General features: G+C 32.8%; 1 protein-coding gene across 2 annotated transcripts in view; it reads left to right on the top strand.

Annotated features, from left to right (window-relative positions):
• Window positions 1-13,580, top strand: part of LOC127877841 (early endosome antigen 1-like) — a 29,938-nt gene extending 16,358 nt beyond the window's left edge. Inside the window, exons 10-27 of one of the 2 annotated variants that reach the window (XM_052424120.1) lie at window positions 1,960-2,022; window positions 2,382-2,468; window positions 2,876-2,929; window positions 5,435-5,488; window positions 7,903-7,974; window positions 8,284-8,322; window positions 8,853-8,906; window positions 9,607-9,669; window positions 9,919-9,963; window positions 10,359-10,394; window positions 10,503-10,559; window positions 10,728-10,769; window positions 11,759-11,854; window positions 11,946-12,071; window positions 12,234-12,432; window positions 12,515-12,607; window positions 12,886-12,963; window positions 13,173-13,580. In XM_052424120.1, coding sequence (XP_052280080.1) covers window positions 1,960-2,022; window positions 2,382-2,468; window positions 2,876-2,929; window positions 5,435-5,488; window positions 7,903-7,974; window positions 8,284-8,322; window positions 8,853-8,906; window positions 9,607-9,669; window positions 9,919-9,963; window positions 10,359-10,394; window positions 10,503-10,559; window positions 10,728-10,769; window positions 11,759-11,854; window positions 11,946-12,071; window positions 12,234-12,432; window positions 12,515-12,607; window positions 12,886-12,963; window positions 13,173-13,439 — 1,525 coding nt within the window. In that variant the 3' untranslated portion in view covers window positions 13,440-13,580. The remainder of the gene's footprint in view (window positions 1-1,959; window positions 2,023-2,381; window positions 2,469-2,875; window positions 2,930-5,434; window positions 5,489-7,902; window positions 7,975-8,283; window positions 8,323-8,852; window positions 8,907-9,606; window positions 9,670-9,918; window positions 9,964-10,358; window positions 10,395-10,502; window positions 10,560-10,727; window positions 10,770-11,758; window positions 11,855-11,945; window positions 12,072-12,233; window positions 12,433-12,514; window positions 12,608-12,885; window positions 12,964-13,172) is intronic. The other variant, XM_052424121.1, reaches the window with a different exon arrangement.
• The last annotated feature ends 6,025 nt before the right edge of the window (window positions 13,581-19,605 follow it).

Raw genomic sequence — 19,605 nt, 5'->3', positions numbered from 1 at the left:
TGATCTGTTTGATACTTAAAGCATGCCAAAGTCTTTCCATTAACTTTTGCTCTCAATAATTTATTAAATCATATTTTATTGAGCAATATGCAATACAGTCAAGTTATCATTACCTGATCAGTAGCGTAATAAAGTTGTTCTGGTGAAAAGCAATAAATGTTTTGAGACTACTTTTACACCAGTTTGATTAAATATTACCTTTGCTTACTGTTTCAATGCATAGTCTAATTTTAAGCACAGGAAAAAATTATTTGTGATACCTTTTTTCGCCTCAGAATTCATGCATTCACGGATCAGTTGTAGCCATAACGGATCACGTGATCGAAACCATTCAGGAGGGCATCTAACACGCTTTTTGAACTGTTTAAACATAAACTGTGTTGTTTACAATGACCAAGTAACATTGCCAGTTATAAATTATACTCATTGTTTGTTATTAATTGTTTTCTATATGTTATCTGGTATCTACACCTTACGCATGACGTTCTTGTGTGAATTATCTGTTGAAAATCCTAAATAGATCGAAAAGATATGGGCATCTTATAAACCATGTAAATTGTTTGAATCATATCTAATCATCGATATTGAACATGGAACATAACTGACACATTAAGATTGAGATCATTTATTGAAAGAATCAACAAGATTGGCATATATTTTAATATAATATATTATCAACACGCATATTATCACGCTTGATCCGTTATTGCCCTAATTTTTCATATCATTTAAGGTGTTGCGAAATCTTAAACACGAATCAAAACTGAACTGGACTTTTGCAGGCAGACAACTACTAAATGGCCTTTAAATTAATGATTAAACTTTTTACTTTCCAACAGAGTTATAGCATGTGGCCACAAATAATGTTCAACCTCGATTTGGAAACGAGACGGAAGCCAACAAAGTCGTATAAACATGTCAGCAAAACATACCGAAATGTTTGACAAAGAGTAGCTCCGATAACGACTCAATCAATGCGTTTAAAAAAACAGGCATTGGAGATGCTGTGCACAAAAATTCATCTAAAAATGTCAACTATTTATTGCGATATGTAGTCTTGAACATCAAAGTGATCCGCTATGGGTAATGATCCGGTAATGGTAACTTGACTGTATAAGATATAAATTGAGCAATATAATGCGAGATTGAGCAATTAATTTCCCTGTCGTTCTCTAACAATCTTGCTGTTTAAATTATTTGATTTTGAATCGTATTCTCGGACTTTCGCATATTTAAAACTTGAAACTTCACCTCGTGATTACTCATTTTCTGCAGTTGGAGAATTACAAGTCTTCGAACGAGAACATGCAAAGCGTGGTCACACTATTTTGATGAGATATTGCAGTAATATGATGCGAGATCGCAAATAAATATAGCGATCTTGCGATATTAATGTTACAGTAGTGATCTCGTATCGTGCATGTGCGATTTCGTCTGAACATCGTTCGTGACCTCGGGATTTTACACTGGTAGCTTCATTATCGACACTCTTTGTTAAACAAATATATATCATATTTATACATGTAAAATGCGATGAAATACCTAAATTCCGAAAGATCAGTATCCTGTATGGACATTAATTTTATTTCAACATTTCCGGTTGGGTCTATCAGATACATTAATGATAGGGTTTTCGGCCAACCTGTCTAGCATATGTTTTGACCTGAATCAATAGCCATTAGAATGTTCAAGAATGGATCCTAACATAAAATTTGCTATTTTGATCCATATCCCAAAAACATAGCTACCTGTATCTCTTTCGAGATCAATGTACTATCATTTGTAATGCATACCTATCTTGAGTTTCTTTGGTCCTACCGTAAAGATCTACGATATTTTGCTTTATTTTATGTGATGTGGTTTGCTAACCCCTCTTAATTGATTCGACGTCATAATTTTGTTTTATCATCTCTCATTAAGACTATGTAAGGTATTGTTACACTATATATATTATTACAGCACAGAGAAGTTGAACAAAGCCAATGAGGAAATAAAGAACCTGAACAACATGCTCAAACAAAAGTAAGTTTTAAGGAGCTTTAATGTAGATAAATGAACACATTTATGTTGTTGTATCATATATGGAATGGTAAATAAAAAAATGAAGCAAGGACAAATGTATTATCCTGACTCTTTTCTAACAAAATGTTAACTCACTTTATCAACGTTATCAACACTGTCCATGTTTGTGGGCATTAACTCTCGCTATAGTGCATACGTAATAAAGTGAATCTTTCTTTCTTGACTTAATGTGCTTTTCATTCAAATCAATTCAACTTTGGTGTTGTTGTTTTTCAGTTGCACAATTTTTAACGTGATAACATTTCTAGTAGAATATACAGTTTCGATGCCATATTAAAAAAAAAAAAAATTCATTTAAGGGAGACGGAATGCGAAAATTTAAAACGTGAACTCGAAAAAGCTCAATCCAAACTGGATAACTTGCAAAAGAAACAAACAGATGCCAGGTACTCACATTTGTTGCTAAAAATATCACGTGGTGAGAAGCTTGTCTCAAAGATAGAAGAGAATCACTTGCACGTAGCCTTATGATGTTATATCATCTCTATCATTAATATGAAATTTGAGTGCTCCCAACACAAAATATGCAAATGTTTAGTATTTTAATTTTGCCTCATAATATGCCAAAACTTGTTTGTTATAGCACACAATGACACAATCCCTTTGAGTATCAATTAATAAGTTTTATTCTTTTATCATATGACATTTATTAAAAAAGCATACTTTTTGTAGTTTTATATTGTGTTTTTACAAGTTATTTTAATACACATGTGAGTTAATATAACCATTCGAATTATAAGGTATGAGATCAGTATAAAATCATATGCAAAATATTTGTTTAAAATGTTTACAGGCGCTCTTCTGATGAGGTTGAATCTTCCACAATTGCAACTTTGAAAGAGGATTTGTAAGTTTGTATTCATTTTATTACGCTCATAATCACATTAAACATAAAAATAGACAAACAAGTCTTATAATTAAGTAAAGGCAGTTAATCAGAATGTCAGTTATTGGAAATGCTTACCTGGATCTCAAAGTGTTCGTACGCAAGTATTAAAACTCCAAGCTTTATATATTTGAAAGTTTTTAAGTGCTCGAAACAACTACAAAACATGTATACGTTTAGATATGAAAACATTATCAATGTTACAAACAAGAGCACCAATAATGAGTTTTTGTATATATTAATCCACAATTCACACATTTTGCTCTCAGGGACAAGAGAAATCAAGATATTGTTCGACTTTAGGCTAAACTTGAGGCCGTTAAGTATGGCCAGATCTTAGTTATTACATGACGAGAAGCTTAACAAAGATACAACAAAAAGACCGAAAGTACATTAACATCTGTTCGTTTGTAATATTTCATTGAAACAAGAAAATTACCTATCTATCATCCATTAGTAACCACATACAATCCAATTTAAGTGATGTATATTACTACCGAAAAAAAACACATATCCCTTATGAATATATTTTTTTCCAGTTCGTTTCCGATCAATAACTCGTCAACAAATTGATCGATTGGCTTGATACTTCACACTAAGTGTGAAAATCGTTTCTGATCAATAACTCGTCATCAAACTCACCGATTGGATTGATACTTAACATGTGCATTGGCCTTGGACAGTAAATGGACCCTATTGAAATTGAGGTCACTAGGTCAAAGGTCAAGGTCACTATCACACTAAGTGATTTTCGATCAATAACTGGTCAACGAATTGACATATTGGCTTGATACTTCACATGTGCATTGACCATGGACAGTAGATAACCTCTATTGAAATTGGGGTCACTCGGTCAAAGGTCAAGGTCACTATCACACTTAGTGTGAAAATCGTTTCCGATCAATAACTCGTCACTCGTCTACGAATTGACCGATTGGCTTGATACTTCACATGTGCATTGACATTGGACATTAGATGACCCCTATTTGAATTGAGGTCACTATGTCAAAGGTCGAAGTCACTATCACACTAAGTGTGAAAATCTTTACCAATCAATAAATCGTCAACCAATTGACCGATCGGCTTGATACTTCAGGATGACCCCTATTGAAATTTTGGTCACTAGGTTAATGGTCAAGGTCACTATCACACTAAGTGTGAAAATAGTTTCCGATCAATAACTCGTCAACGAATTGACCGATTGGCTTGATACTTCACATTTGCATTGGCCTTGGACAGTAGATTACCTCTACTGAAATTAAGGTCACTATGTTAAAGGTCAAGGTCACTGTTACATATAAAGAGTACAATTCTTTCCGATCAAAAACTCATCAACTGATTCACCGATTGGCCTGATACTTCACATGTGCATTTGCCTCGGACAGTAGATGACCCCTGTTGAAATTAGGGTGACTAGATCAACGGTCAAGGTCACTGTTACACACTAAGCGTTTCCGATCAATAACTCGTCAACTGATTCCACGATTGGCTTGATACTTCTCATGTGTATTTGCCTTGGACAGTAGATGATCCCTATTGAAATTGGGGTCACTAGGTCAAAGGTCATGGTCACTGGCACAATAAATGGGAATAGTGTTTCTGATAAATAACTCGTCAACGAATCGACCGATTGGTTTGATATGACCCCTATCGAAATTGGGGTCACTAGTTCAAAGCCCTGTTTATAGGGCATATGTCTCCGACCGCGGAACACTTGTTTAAATTAATCATAGTTTGGACAGTTGGATCGAATGCCATATTTTGTTCGTAGATTTATATAGATGGAATAAGATAGAAAGAAGTGGTATTTGGGTTCATTTGATATTTTCATGTTAATTTTATCAAAAATTAACAAACACGTGCACACCGAATATCAAGCCGTATATTACTAGTGACATAGTATATACAATATTTATATAAAGCATTCATTTTTTTTTAAAGAAGTTTACCTGGTAATCATCATCTTAATTATTCATAGTGCTAAATCCATTTTACAAATATATGCCACCAAAGCACTTGTGAAAATATGGTCTTCCTTTACATTTATGATTATCCTTATTTATTTATTATGTACCATGTTATTGTAATCAACGTTGAATACCTTTCTGTTTGTACGTAGACGACGAATTTAACAGCCATTGAATTGAAAACAACGTTTCTTCTGGTTTGAAGAATTTTTTTTCAAATATATTAAGGGAAAACATGTACACTAAGCTTGCTTTTTATATAAATATTACAATATAAATAAAACATGAATTGTTTCGCAAAATCACATACATTTGTAATAACAAAAACAGTGAAGTGCTTAAAAAAGATATTCACAACCCGAGAAAAGGAAACAATACAAATATTATTCAGTGATCAAATGTAGTGCATATAAGAGCACAATTAAGGATACACGTGAATCGCGTATGCTTGGTTTTATTTAAATAATTTGAATACACTACCTTTACATTTTGATTACAGGAAGAAGAGCGAAAAAGAAATTGATCGACTGAAGGCTGATCTAAAAACAGCTAAGTATGTATAATTCCGTTTTAACGGTGCCTCAACATTTAAATAACAGTTATTAATAAATATAACGTAAAAATAGCTTAAAAACACACACATTATTATTTCAGTTAAAAACAAAAAGTGATAACGACATAGATACAAACATTACAATATTGCGTTAAACGTGTCTAGCATCTTCTATGTTTACAGAAAATATCTGTAACACAATCTAGAGGTAATTTAAATTCCATAAAATGTCATGGAAGCGCTCATTAAAATTTTGCTTTTCTCGTCAGTGTTGATAATACATTCAATAGCGGAAACACATACATATATTCTATTGATTACTCGTCATTGTAATATTAAGCATCGTTGCACAGCTTTGACATTGATAGACTTATCAAATAAAGTCCGCCAAAATGTTATGAACGTTTTCAGGGTGTATATATGGTCACACCCTTTTTTCAAAACAAATGAAACGTTTATTAAATACACGCGTGAATAAACGTGAAAGATGAAGTTATATCTAAATATCAACGAAATTGCACAATAACAAAGCTTCTTTCGTGTAGTCGAAAAATAATTCATATACTAAAGACATAAACAGTGTTAGTAAATCGAAACTATTATGTGCCGAATTAATCATTTGACCCTTCGAAACAAGTTTTTTTTCTGCAACTAACGAAAAATGTGTTAGTTTTAGCGTAAACTTCAATCGATGTAAACATTGGATTTACGGTTTGTTGTACATTTCTGTACCATTAAAATAAAGTTAATTTATTTGATATAAAAGTTATTGTTTATCTTCATATGTCGTTTTGTCCGTAAGAAAATAAAATACTGACTCTTTAGTCGTATATACTAAGGTTTATATGTTCTCCAGGTTCCAAGAAAAAAAGTCATCAAAAAATATGTTGGAAAACACATGTACATTAAGCTTACTTCTGCGACACGCGTTTCTTTGCAGATGTAAAAATATATCGCAGTGCTTGAAACCCCTTCCTAACAAAATTAATTAAATGCTCTCAAATATTCAATTTCGCACATCAAACATCGGTCATCAGATATTGCACCTTATCAATGGATAAGCTTACTTAAAACATGCAAAATAAGACAGGTGGTAATAACTGCATGAACTATTAACTGACATGAACAACTTGACAATATATGAATTGTCCTTTGGAAGATAAGCTGTCTTAAATTGCCATTTAAGTTTGACTATTTTAAGTGACACAAATGAGACATGTGCAACAATGTTTTGTCACCACGAATTAGAAACATGCTTCAGCGACATAGTTACTCGTCTCATAACAAAGTAACTTGATTCTACGACTAAGTATTTCGTGGGAACGACATATCTGAGTTGTGGGACCGACTGAGTAATATGTAGGATCGCTTTTAATGCCAACATTATAAGGATACAATAAAAGCCTCACCCAAATCGGATGGTTAATGTCTAAAACCTCGCGTGGAAAGGTTGGACAGATGGACATAGAAGTTTATAGAAAAAGAATCGAGATATTCATTTCACTCTGTCGTAACTCAATTCCATGAAAATTAAAATTAGAATTCCGACGGAAGGAAAATTTCGCGACTATATGCCTCCTCCTTAAGGACCCATTTACATTAAATATAGTGCAAGATCTTAAAGATCCAATGATCGGAACGTTGTATATGTTTTCCTGTCAATATGCATAGTAAAAGAAGCAATGTCGAACGAGCGACTCTGTAGCATTCAATGTTAAGGACCAGTGTAACAAAATTTTAAAATGATTTATTTTAACAAAGTGTATGCTTGCGATTTAAATTATGTACATGTCATTTTTGTAATAAGATTAATGTTGTAGCAACATTTTGGAATCGGGAAATATCGGTAAAATCGACTTTTCATAATTATAATATCAAATATATTGTAAAGAAACGATTAACTAAAGCGAAACATTTGATTATTTATCATAATTCGCAATTCAGGTATGAATTTTCAGTTTGGCATTGTATAAGTACATGAACGTAATATAATATCGGCGGGCTACAATAACCTATAATTTTTATCAACATATCCATAAATGAATTTCAAATTTGGACACGCATATTTATCATGGTTGAATTTATCCTTACTTTCTAAATGGTTACGGCATATATTTTACTTAACTTTACTTTACTTACATAGGCGGTATAAATATCGAGCAATTGAAATCATTATTGTTATAGATGTCAATAAAACTTCCAATTAGTATTAGATATGCTATAAATAAAAATATAAACATTAATTTTGCATAATAAAATTACTAATAACTTTTTTAAACATGTTAAAAGGTCTTAACATTGTTCAAATTAATGTCTTTTTGGTTGATAGAACAAAAATACAACTCACTTGTGATTACGATCATAAGTCTGCTCCCTTCATGCTCACGATCTGGTATGTGTTATTAACATTTCAGCGAAAACAAAGATACTGAAACTGCGTCCCTGAAAAAACAGGTCGAAGATCTGAAAACCACAACCCATAAAAGGTAAATATGAAAGCAAAACACTGGCTCTAGCAGAAAGATGTATCTGATTACTCGTATATTCATTATATGGTCGGTAAACAAACTAACATGCACAATCGATATAATTATTGTTTATGTATCAGAACTTTATAATGAGATTTGAAGACTTTTCTGTATATTGATTGGGTAGGTTATGAGGTGGAATATTAACATTATAATAACCTAATGTCTCGATAAATAGAAAACCTTCTTGTCTGAATATTGAATAAAACATTAGTCACAACATCATGAAATACGGGTGAATCTAAGATGTCTTTCTTTCGTTTATAGCAGTGATCCTAATGACACTAAGAAGTTGCAAGAACAATTGTAAGTTTTCTTAGACAGTAAATAGATAATATGCTTTGATAAAATGGAAATGTTACAAGAACTATTCAATTAATTCATCTTAAGCTTGTTATTTTGTATCTTTCCCGGAAATAGTTTGAATTAGCGTGACTTGGTATTTCATGACAAGCATACATGCCCTAGTGTTCGGCTGAATTGTCATTTATTTGCGATCAAATTTGTGTAGTTGCGAATTTAATGAACACAACTATTTAAGTCATCACTCCAGCTGCCCGTAAGTCCTATCCTTCTATCATTTATTCCATACCTTTTGTTTTTGCGCTTCTTCGTTTGCGCCCAATATCTTGCGGACTGACAATCTGAAATTATATGCGCTCTCGATCTTTTGATAATATTTTGAATACGAAGTACTCAGCTTCGTTTTCATCCTTAACTCAAATATATTTTGAATAATCGATACCAAAGTGAATATCCTTCCTTATGTCGTGATTTTGAATAATCAATTCCCAATACCTAGCAACGTTCACAGACCTTATTCGATTTGTTTTCAGGGATCAGAATAAACAACAAATGGATCAACAAGCGTCCGAACTAAAAATCGTGAAGTATGAAATTCTCTGCTTATTGTGTCTTAAATAGTTTGCATAAATAAAAAACCAGCATTCATTATATAAACACCTTTATATGCTAGTAAGTAAACATTTATAAGGCAAACGAGTACATGATGTGTTACAGACAACTTAATCTTGCGATTTTAAAATTTCAGGTAGCAACGGGTACTTTGTTAATATCTTTCAACGTGTTAAATAAATACTAACGAAAGTATTCATTTTAATGCACGTAAATTTCTATTAAATAATTATAATTATAAGTTTAATTAATCTTAATTGCTATTGTTATTTTCATAGTCTATAGAATATCTTGATATCTTCGCCAATATCCCTAAAGATATTGACGATTAAATGTATAGACCATTTTTTATTAATAATTTAGATTTGTTTTATAGTATAATGTATTACATTACACTTATTACTTAAGAAAACTTGAGTTGGTAGTAATATATAATTTTGCAGCCGAAGTAACAGTAAACGTATATGAATTCTATATTAGAAAATTCTAGCCGTGTCAAACTTTCAAAGGTTTTAGTTATCAGTATTATTTTGACAATAAAATTAAAAATGAAACAGTTGCAAGGAAAGACAGACTTAAATATATGGTTACTTCAGAGAATATGTAAATATGATATGAATTTATTTGATACTAAAATGTTTAGCCTTCTTTAATAAGTTTGAGTTATTTTTCCAGGAAGGACCTTGAAATGAAAAAGGAAGAAATCCTAGGTCTACAAGATGAAAAGAAATCAATAGTGTTCGTATCACCAAAAACGTGTAAATTTTATAGGTGTAATATGCACATTGCGACGGAAAAAACAACCACAAACTGTTTATTGACGAAAAAATGTTATTGCTCAAAATCGTCATGTTTTGTTGTCATCCGAACATAACATAAACAAATATGTGCGTACAACTTAAATTTGGTAGATTCGCTGTATATCAAACAGACATGACATGTATATAAGGGTTTCCAACTGCACTAATCATGTTATGTTGTTTACAGGAGCGAGCTTACAAAGTTGAAGTCACTCAATGAATCTCAAAACAAGTATGTCTATAACACTGTAAACGTTTTTATTATTTAAATCTATGAGTAACCCAATATAATTGAGACTTAGACTTTTTAATGACGAAGTTACGTTGCGAGATTATAAATATTTTTATAAGGTCGACTGAAAAATAAGGCATCCATTAAGACACCTTTTATCTACAAGCTCATGTGGCTTAAACTTATCATTGTTTATATAGTGTAATAGTGTAATAAACACAGTACCAATGGAACTTTTGTCAGATCGTTAGACATAGTAAAGATAGTGTCATAAGACTCAAGTTGACAAATAACACCCAATATTAAATTATTTTTAGACTGAAATGTTTTAAAAATATTGCATTAATTGATTGATAAATTGTATACCGACTCAAGTAAAAATATATTTGTTTTAGTTCGTCTAAGATAAACACCGGGTTGCAGGACAAAATGTAAGTTGACTCAATCCAAACTATGTTTTCGTAATTTAAAATGTAATATTATTGCAAAAACAGACATAAGTTAGAAATACACATTCTACATGTTTTAATGTTTTCTAGTGACTCTATGAAAGAGCAGATCACCGAAAAAGACACCGAAATTGGAAATAAAAAGTCGTGAGTAATTATTCAAGTTACTATCTACCGTCTTAGAGCATGGGTGCTTTCAGAAAAAAGCGTTTCGCTATTTAAGTTCACGTACACTCTTACTCGCGGTTTATTCGGTTTTGTGAACAATTTACTTGATAATAACATGCAACTTAATGTTGCTTCTATTCTTTTCAGAGAAATAGACGCATTGAAAGTGGAAATCAAAGATTTAAAGAAGTATGTTAAAATTTAACACGTATCACTACTCGTTCTACAAATGCTACTACTAAAACTTGTAACACTACTGCAACATCAGCTGCAAGTACTGCTAATACTGCATTTCACGAAGTCTTCTTTCACTTCAAATACTACTACTACTACTACTACTACTACTACTACTACTACTACTACTACTGCTACTACTACTACTACTACTACTACTACTACTACTACTACTACTACTACTACTACTACTACTACTACTACTACTACTACTACTACTGCTGCTGCTGCTGCTGCTGGTACTACTACTAGTACTACTACTACTACTACTACTACGACTACTACTACTACTACTACTACTACTACTACTACTACTACTACTACTACTACTACTACTATTACTACTACTACTACTACTACTACTACTACTACTACTACTACTACTACTACTACTACTACTACTACTACTACTACTACTACTGCTGCTGCTGCTGCTGCTATTACTTCTACTACTACTACTACTACTACCACTACTACTACTACTACTACTACTACTTCTACTACTACTACTACTACTACTACTACTACTACTACTACTACTACTACTACTACTACTACTACTACTACTACTACTACTACTACTACTACTACTACTACTACTACTACTACTACTACTACAACTACTACTAATACTACTACTACTACTACTACTACTACTACTACTACTACTACTACTACTTCTACTACTACTACTACTACTACTACTACAGTACTACTACTACTGCCGCTAGTACTAATATTACTTCTACGAATTCTACTTCTTCAACGTATACTTCTACTTCTACAAATACTGCAACAAAAACTATGTCTATAACTTATACTTCTGCTGCTGCTACTACCACTACTACTACGTTTTTTTCTACTAATATTACTATGCCTTCTACTACTACTACTACTACTACTTTGGCTGCTGCGTCTTCTATTACTGCTTTTTGCTTTTGCAGGGCTTGTCATGACGCCTTTGTAAAATTAGAAACCAAAGAACGTGAATCAAAGAAATTAGAAGAAGATTATAAAAAGAAGATAAATCAAAAGGAAGAGTAAGCACAATTTAAGTACATAAATGCTTTTTTAAAACAAAGACTATGACCATGACCATGATATAAATTGGAACCAGTGCCTTTATTTCAGAACCATCGATGCACTTCGAAGAGAAAAAACGATGGAAAAAACAGCACCGCCCGGGCGAGACGACGTGGGTGATATAAGACAGCAACTCAGTAAGGCAACACACGAAATTGATGAACTGAAAAGCAGGTACATTTTAATTGTTATAATACAGCACGCATTAGGCATTTTATGAATATCACTTTCAATCGGCGATTGCAAATGGTTTATTGCAGTTAAACTTATACGAAAACGTGATAATAGTTTGTCAAAATATAATATTGGCATCTATTTTTAATGTGCAATGTTTAGGTTGAGCAAAATGGTTGGCGAGAATCTAACAAACAACAACCCAAATATCACGGATCTTAGCGACGAGAATCGACCTACAAAACTGGCTGAGATATATTCAGAAATGTACGACAACGAATGGACAGACGCGTTTGAAGAGTTAGAAAAGCAGGGCTCAAAAGAGCTTAACATTATTTCGGATTTGCTCAAGATACTTCAGGTGAGAAAATTTGCCTTTAAAAGGACTTGAAAAAATACATTATTTTGTTATTTTAAATGACAAAACAATATTGCCTTTCCAGGATACGCTAAAGTTCTGCGGGAAATTGGCCGAACAATATATTGCGAATTTACAGAAATCTGCTTCTAAATTACACGATAAAACATCGACAACGGTAATAAATTTATCTTCCTGTATACGTGCTTACAATGTTTAACTACTTATTCAATACAGTTATTCACAAAACGGCTACATTTCCATCTTTATTTGACATCGCGATTAAACTGAGCTTGTTCAAGAAATCGTATTAATAATTTCCACTCGATAGCATGCTTTATTCTTAATTTAAAGTATATGGTTCTTCAAGTCAAACACCGAAGCGTGTTCAATAGTGCCTTGTTGTGCCTAATATAACTGTTAAGATAAATGTATGCGTTTAATATTGAACTCCAGAATCAATACCAAAAGCTTCATTTGCTGAAAGAACTGAGAAAGAGCTATGCACCGTCATTAGCGGATGAAGTTTTCTCGGTATTTAAAAATAATACGTTACTGTATTTCTCTTAAAATTGTGTTTGGTGTAATAAATTGAACGGGCTTTAAATATTAACGTTTATTTCATCATGATACTATACTAATTTATACATAGACTTGCTTCGTTATGATAGAAAAATATCGGCGGCTCTAACCTGATTTTCTTTTCTTATTTAATAGAATCATAAAATATACTTTTATTTCAGCTGTATGTAAAGGAAAAGAATTTAAAATTCGGTAAAACACCTAAAGTGGAGGCGTATACGAGAAGCTGCGTAAAATTGTCTTGGCTGATGAGCGTCCAAGACCCTGCAGTTGTAATTGATGAGGTCAAAACACCTTCCAAATTTGACGGCGATCGATACAGAGCGTACACACAATCGGGGACCACAATGGAGTTCGTTGTGTGGCCAACAATGCTTATTCATTCCGGAGGACCAATTTTAATGAAAGGAGTTGCTCAATGCAAGTGAACAAGAGACAATAACATATAAGCGTGTTTATTTTATTCATTAATTTGAATCCGTCCAGTTTCTGTATTGTGTCATGTTATGTTGTAAGGATGTCCTAAACATGATTTTCGGACATATTCAAGGCATAAAAATTTAACTTTTTCCATTAATTTTGCTGTTATTAATTAAAACATTCAATGTTTGGAAGACGACTGTGACATAGATGATGCGATGCGCAAAGCAACGCCCTCTTGTTTCGCCTGAGCTATTCCCTGTACGAAAATATAGCCCTCGTTCGAGGCCATATAAAGCGCAGGCCACACTATATAGTCCAGCTTTGTCCCGTGGTGTTTGTAGAACCGATAAGCATCCCTGTCGAAGTCGTCCCCAGTCTGCCGTAGTGTTTCATCCAGACAGATGGGTGGTGTTTGATTGATCATGAACCAGCTCAATTCAGAACATCTGTCCATGAACGGGGTTAACTTCTTAAACGTCTTGTTGTCCTTGCAATAATCCTTACGCGATTTCTGCATATGCTTCAGAAAATGCTGCAATAGGACTATACAATGATATCCTGCATATCAGCATAGCGATCATTGAATATGTATAAACATTGCAGTATACTTTCAAGCGCTGTAAGTTGAGGTCATTTATATGAATAAAAAAAGTTTTATCTACCGTTTTAATTGCCAGATATCACATTAAAAACCGTTATAGTGTTTACAAAATGTATAACAAAATTGATGCAAACGATAATCAGTTTAATACTGTTGGCATGGACTTTGTTAATAATACACTTACTACTTGAATTTGAGCTACTGCCTCTTTTGCTGTCGTTTTCTTCAAATCCGCTACCATCTTCCTAGTAGTTTCATCTGTGGAGTATTTTTCGACATCCTACGAAATAAACCAAAATTGTGTCCTCAGTAATAATGCGTCTTTGAAAAACAATAACTTGAATAAATGTTAACCCAATATAACTAAAAGAAAGACTACCTTTATCTCAGATGTTCTGGAGAAAGGGAAACACAGATTTTCTAACAACAGTTTTGTGTGGCTGTCATTGGTAATGACATTAAAGGCATAACTTTCCTGAAATTTTAAAACAAAGCAAAATAAAACTAATATAAGAAATTATGTGATGAATTCCTTTATTGCCACTCTATTTGATTTAGTTTGAAGCGATGAGACCAAATACAAGACAGACATCTTTGTCTTACTTACATTTATTATATTTCATACTACCAAGATTGAACCATGTATCATTTACGATCAGCATCGGTGATTACACCATTAAAATAAATAAAAAAATCAATAAGACTAATGACACATTGATTTGTATGTTTCTATTAATAACACCATACAATTTAGAAAGCAAACGCATGTATACCTTGAGTATATCTAATAACCAGTTTATGCTCGTTTTTTCCTCTTTCATTTCTAAAGTCAACACGTTGAATGCGTCCATCCATTCCGAATCGTAGAACTGTTGCAAAATACGCAACGCATCATTATATATTATCGTAATGTATGAACGTATTACACAATCAATGGAATAGAATTACTAGTTACAGCAACTGACCTTAAGATACTTTTCGGCTATCGCGGACGGACGTGTGGTCTCATCGTCTCTATTTCGTCCATTTGTTTTACTCATTTTATTGGATGTCACTGCGCTAAGCCTAGAATTAGAAGTTACGTCATCGTGTATTGCGCAATACGGCAACCATATTATAAAGTGATGTGTGAAAACATTGATGATCCGATAGACATATGAATATTACCATGGGATCTGCTTATATACAATGCAAGAAGTTCAAAGTTAATAACAAAACAACAGTTTTTATAAGATCGTAAATGACTTTAACATGAATTTTAAATACCACCAAACGAGCGTCTCCGGACATGATGATCAATTGATCATTATATAAATATCTCATACCTGTCAAGTAGTTCGTTTCTCTCGATATGACTCAGCTGCAACGACTGTTCTTTTATTTTCAGTTCGTTCCTCAGGAATTTGATTTCCATCTCCGCCTTCTTATACACGTCAATCTTGTCCGATCGATCTGTTCCCAGATCTTTGATTTCGTCCATCAGCGCCAGTTTGTTTTGTTCAAGACGTGCAACCGTCTCTTGTAATCTAGTTAGACAATATATCTATACATAAATGCAAAATAAAATGTCTGCGAATAGGGCCTAAAGAATACAATGTCGTGGGAAATGTTACAATCTGACAGTTTTACATACATATGTACGTAAGACGTAGAATTTGACACGTTTTCATCGGAAATATAGGTAAGATACACATAATGCTGTATGTAAAGCCTTGTTAAATTCCGTAGCCAGATAATGTCCGCGTTGTTGTTTGCACTAAGGTCATATAACTACCAGATACTTAAATAATTAACCTTTGAACATAAACCTAAGATTATGAAAACATTCTGAATGCCAACAAATGCTCAATTTCTAGTAATATACTTATTACTTTTTGATTTTAAGTTGTTGGTCTTCCACAGTTGTTTGTAATACACTTTGGTTCGCCTGCATGGTGAAATATTGTTCCCTTGACAGTTCGTCTTCTTCATTTTTTTCTTCTCTGGAAACAAAACATAATGATTCATTATTTTTACTTATAACGTATATGGCAAACACCGTGTGAATCTGAATCATCATGTTTGGGTAACGTAATTGATAGCACCGAGGTTGACCGATAAACGTTATATACAACCAACATATATTGAATACGCAGTGATAAAAAGGAATATAACAATCTAATGAAAGCAATACCGCTGTCTATTATGTCAAAGCGTCAAGGAGGTCAAATATAATAAGATATCATTTATTCAATACTAGTTTTGAGTTAAAAAGAATAATTACATTACATTTCATCAATCGGCCATGAGAGTAAGACGCCTGCGATATACACATTAATTAAAGTCTTATGCAGCACATTTACGTGGATCCTACCTGTCAGTTTCGATTGCCATGTCGTGGTGAGGTATTGGAGTTGGTGCAAAGCTTTCTCGTCGAATCTGGGTTGACGCCTCTTGTTGTGTAAACCTAGCAAACGTAAGAGTAAAATTCACCATAACTGCAGTCTACTTTCTTTAAGTAAAAACACCCATCCCATGATATTTTATTTCTACATTTAAGACTTAAATGACGTTTGTATATTTTAAGATTAGACGTTTTATAAAGATATCGAGTCTCCAATTAACAAATGACGTTATATATGTTGGAACAAAACTTCTCCGTACCGTATGGTTTGCATCGAGGTCTCTCTTTTATCAATCGTTGTCGGCGTCAACAAAGGAGATTGCCTGTCAAAAAAGCTCCGAAATATAATGCATCGCAGTAAAACATATCCGAGTAATCAAGGGCATACGTTCGACCGTATGTTCTTTTATTCTTAAAAGAATAAAGTGTTCATGTCAATGTGCATAGATTATAGTTAATATTCAGACGATCCTTAGTTTATTTAATCTGCATGAGTGTGTGAGAAAATCGTTTCTCATTAAACAAATACCTGTCCGTTTGCGTAACTGCCGTTTTCAAAGGCCTTGTCTTTGGAGTCACGTCAGATTTTTGATATGGTTTGTCTGTCTTTTCCGCACGAGTTTGTGATACGTGTTGCCTGAAAACATGTTGCGTTTACTTTTATTATACACAGAATTTCGATTTGACATGAAACAGTAGTAAATAGACTGCATTTGTTACGAACTAACTGCAAACAATATTTCGAGTGCGAAATGTCCCCTTGTCAATTTACTAGAACACTTATAGCTTAACTGACAATGGAAGATCTACTTACGCCACTTGAGGTCTTGTTTGGTCTTGATATGAGACATCTTTTTGTTTCTTCGAAGCCTTTGGTTCATTCTTTGGCTTTTCATGTCGGTCATCAAGTGTTGGAGTTTGAATCTTACCAAAGCAAGTTAGAATGTGTTTACACATATAACAGAAGACATGCATGGATTATGATTTTTTTTAAATTATTATATTCTTAGGATAAAATATTTTTTGTGTCCACATTAAACATATTCTTTGTTTGAAAAAATGTCGAATTCTTGTTATGTAACATACCTAAAGCAACGCGTCGTACTTTTTATTCTTTTTAACAAGAGTGCACACAGTGCATCGTCATGGGAGGAGATTGTGAACATTTAGTAAATACAATTTAGCGATGACTTCTGAAATGTTATTTCAGTACTATTGTAAGGCGCTGTATATTTACTTATATTTCTTTGCATATTAATGGTCTATATGTAAGTATAACTTGTCATGATAACATTCAACGAAAATATTGTATTTTGCATATTTTACTCACGTATCTGTCTAGGAGTTCGTCCAAACTTTGAATAATGCTAGCAAAGGTGTATATCTTGTCTTGTCGTTTCTTTCGAATGTGTTCCTGCAGGTACTGGCGGATGGGAAATGCTAGAGTGATCTCCCCCTAAAGTTAAAGCAATAATGAATCCTTGAGATGGATCTACATCTTTTATACACATTTCCTAACAACGGGTTTTATCGGGTTACGCAAAATTCGTGAAGATAAAGAATGACTTCCTACAAATTAAAGGGTAAGTATAATTGTAATACCCATGCAGGTTTGTTCGTCTGTCTGTCCATGTACATGTAAATCTCTTGCACTTTTCCTTCTAAATTATTTAAACTTCCAATGATTGTTTTGTTTGATATGCAATTTTGCATGAGCGATTTTAATAATAAAACGTAAAACAGTACAACATAATGATCATTGTTTACTCTAAGAATTTCTGTAATATTATTAGTGTTACTATAGGATTATAAGCAAAGCAAACCATCTATTTGTAGCAAAATAACTTCAACAATATTTTCCCTTGTAGCTCAAAGCCAAGACGTTTAATATTTGTTATGTAACCTTGCATTGTGGTTCTTTAGTTTTATCAAGAAGATCCTATAACTCTCTACACACCAGGTTTTTGTTTTACAACTTGCTTCACTTTACTAAATGCGGCGACAAGCTAAGCTGTACTTAATTGATGACATTAATGCTATGCTATGCATACTTGTTTACTCATATGATGTGTCCTCTAAACTTATTGTGACCAGGGGTATCAATTTAAGCATACGGTTAATTTGTGTATTGTTTCACAAATATTTTGGAAGCCATGTTCAAAACATTTAAAAACGGCTTCTTGATAATTGCAAAACTTTCCTTGGTGACATGCAATTAAAATTTGCAACACTTTTTAATAACAATACTAATGATAATACTACTACTACTACTGCTTAAAATAATAATAATAATAATAATAATAATAATAATAATAATAATAATAATAATAATAATAATAATAATAATAATAATAATAATAATAATAATTATAATAGTAATAAGAATAAGAATAAGAATGATAACAATAATATGATTGTACCCTTTAAACGAAGTTTGACACACCCTTGTAACATTTCACTACATTATCCAATGTTTATTCGTGTAAAAATAAACCAAACGTCTACTTTTTATAAAAACAACTTTATTCGCTACAATCTAGACGGAAAAAAGAAATTGCAGACCTGTAGCAGGTGTGACATGAGGTTATTCCAGATGTCTTGAGTCAGTCTCTCACTTAGTACCCCCTGTTCTTCCAGATCGCGATTAACAGTTTTCAGTATCGCTTCTAGTTTCCTTTGACTAAAACTCATGTTTAATTATATTTTTTAAGTTAACTTTTGATAATTGTTTTCATCAACACTGACTCAAATGCCACTTGAGTTAAGTGAATGATAAATCAAATGCGCACTAATTATCGATTTTAGTTTAAACTCGTATAAACAATCGACCATCAATAGCGCAGGTATTGTGTTTTAGTCAAAGACTTTCAAAGGCGTTAAAGTTCAGCGTGATTGCTTTAAAACAATTGTAGTAAAATGATCGTGATTTAAAGACCAGCCATATCGACATTATATTTCAACAATCGAGTCGTGTACAAAGGCTACATTTAAAAAGTTTATTTTGAGCCCCGATGCAAAAGCGGAACTTGTGTATAGGTCTTTTTAGTATTGAATTATTCCTTTTTTCACAAAAGTTATTTCCGCATCGCTTTATTTGAAAATGGTTTTGCCATTACCTCACATATAATTGATTTCATGTTATCATGATATCTAATATCTATATGACTGTGTTTTTAATGTAGTCGCG

The sequence above is a fragment of the Dreissena polymorpha genome, chromosome 4 (genome assembly GCF_020536995.1).
Source record: "Dreissena polymorpha isolate Duluth1 chromosome 4, UMN_Dpol_1.0, whole genome shotgun sequence".
NCBI lineage: Eukaryota > Metazoa > Mollusca > Bivalvia > Myida > Dreissenidae > Dreissena > Dreissena polymorpha.
The sequence above is the reverse complement of the archived record's forward strand: the minus strand, read 5'-3'. Positions and strand labels throughout refer to the sequence as shown.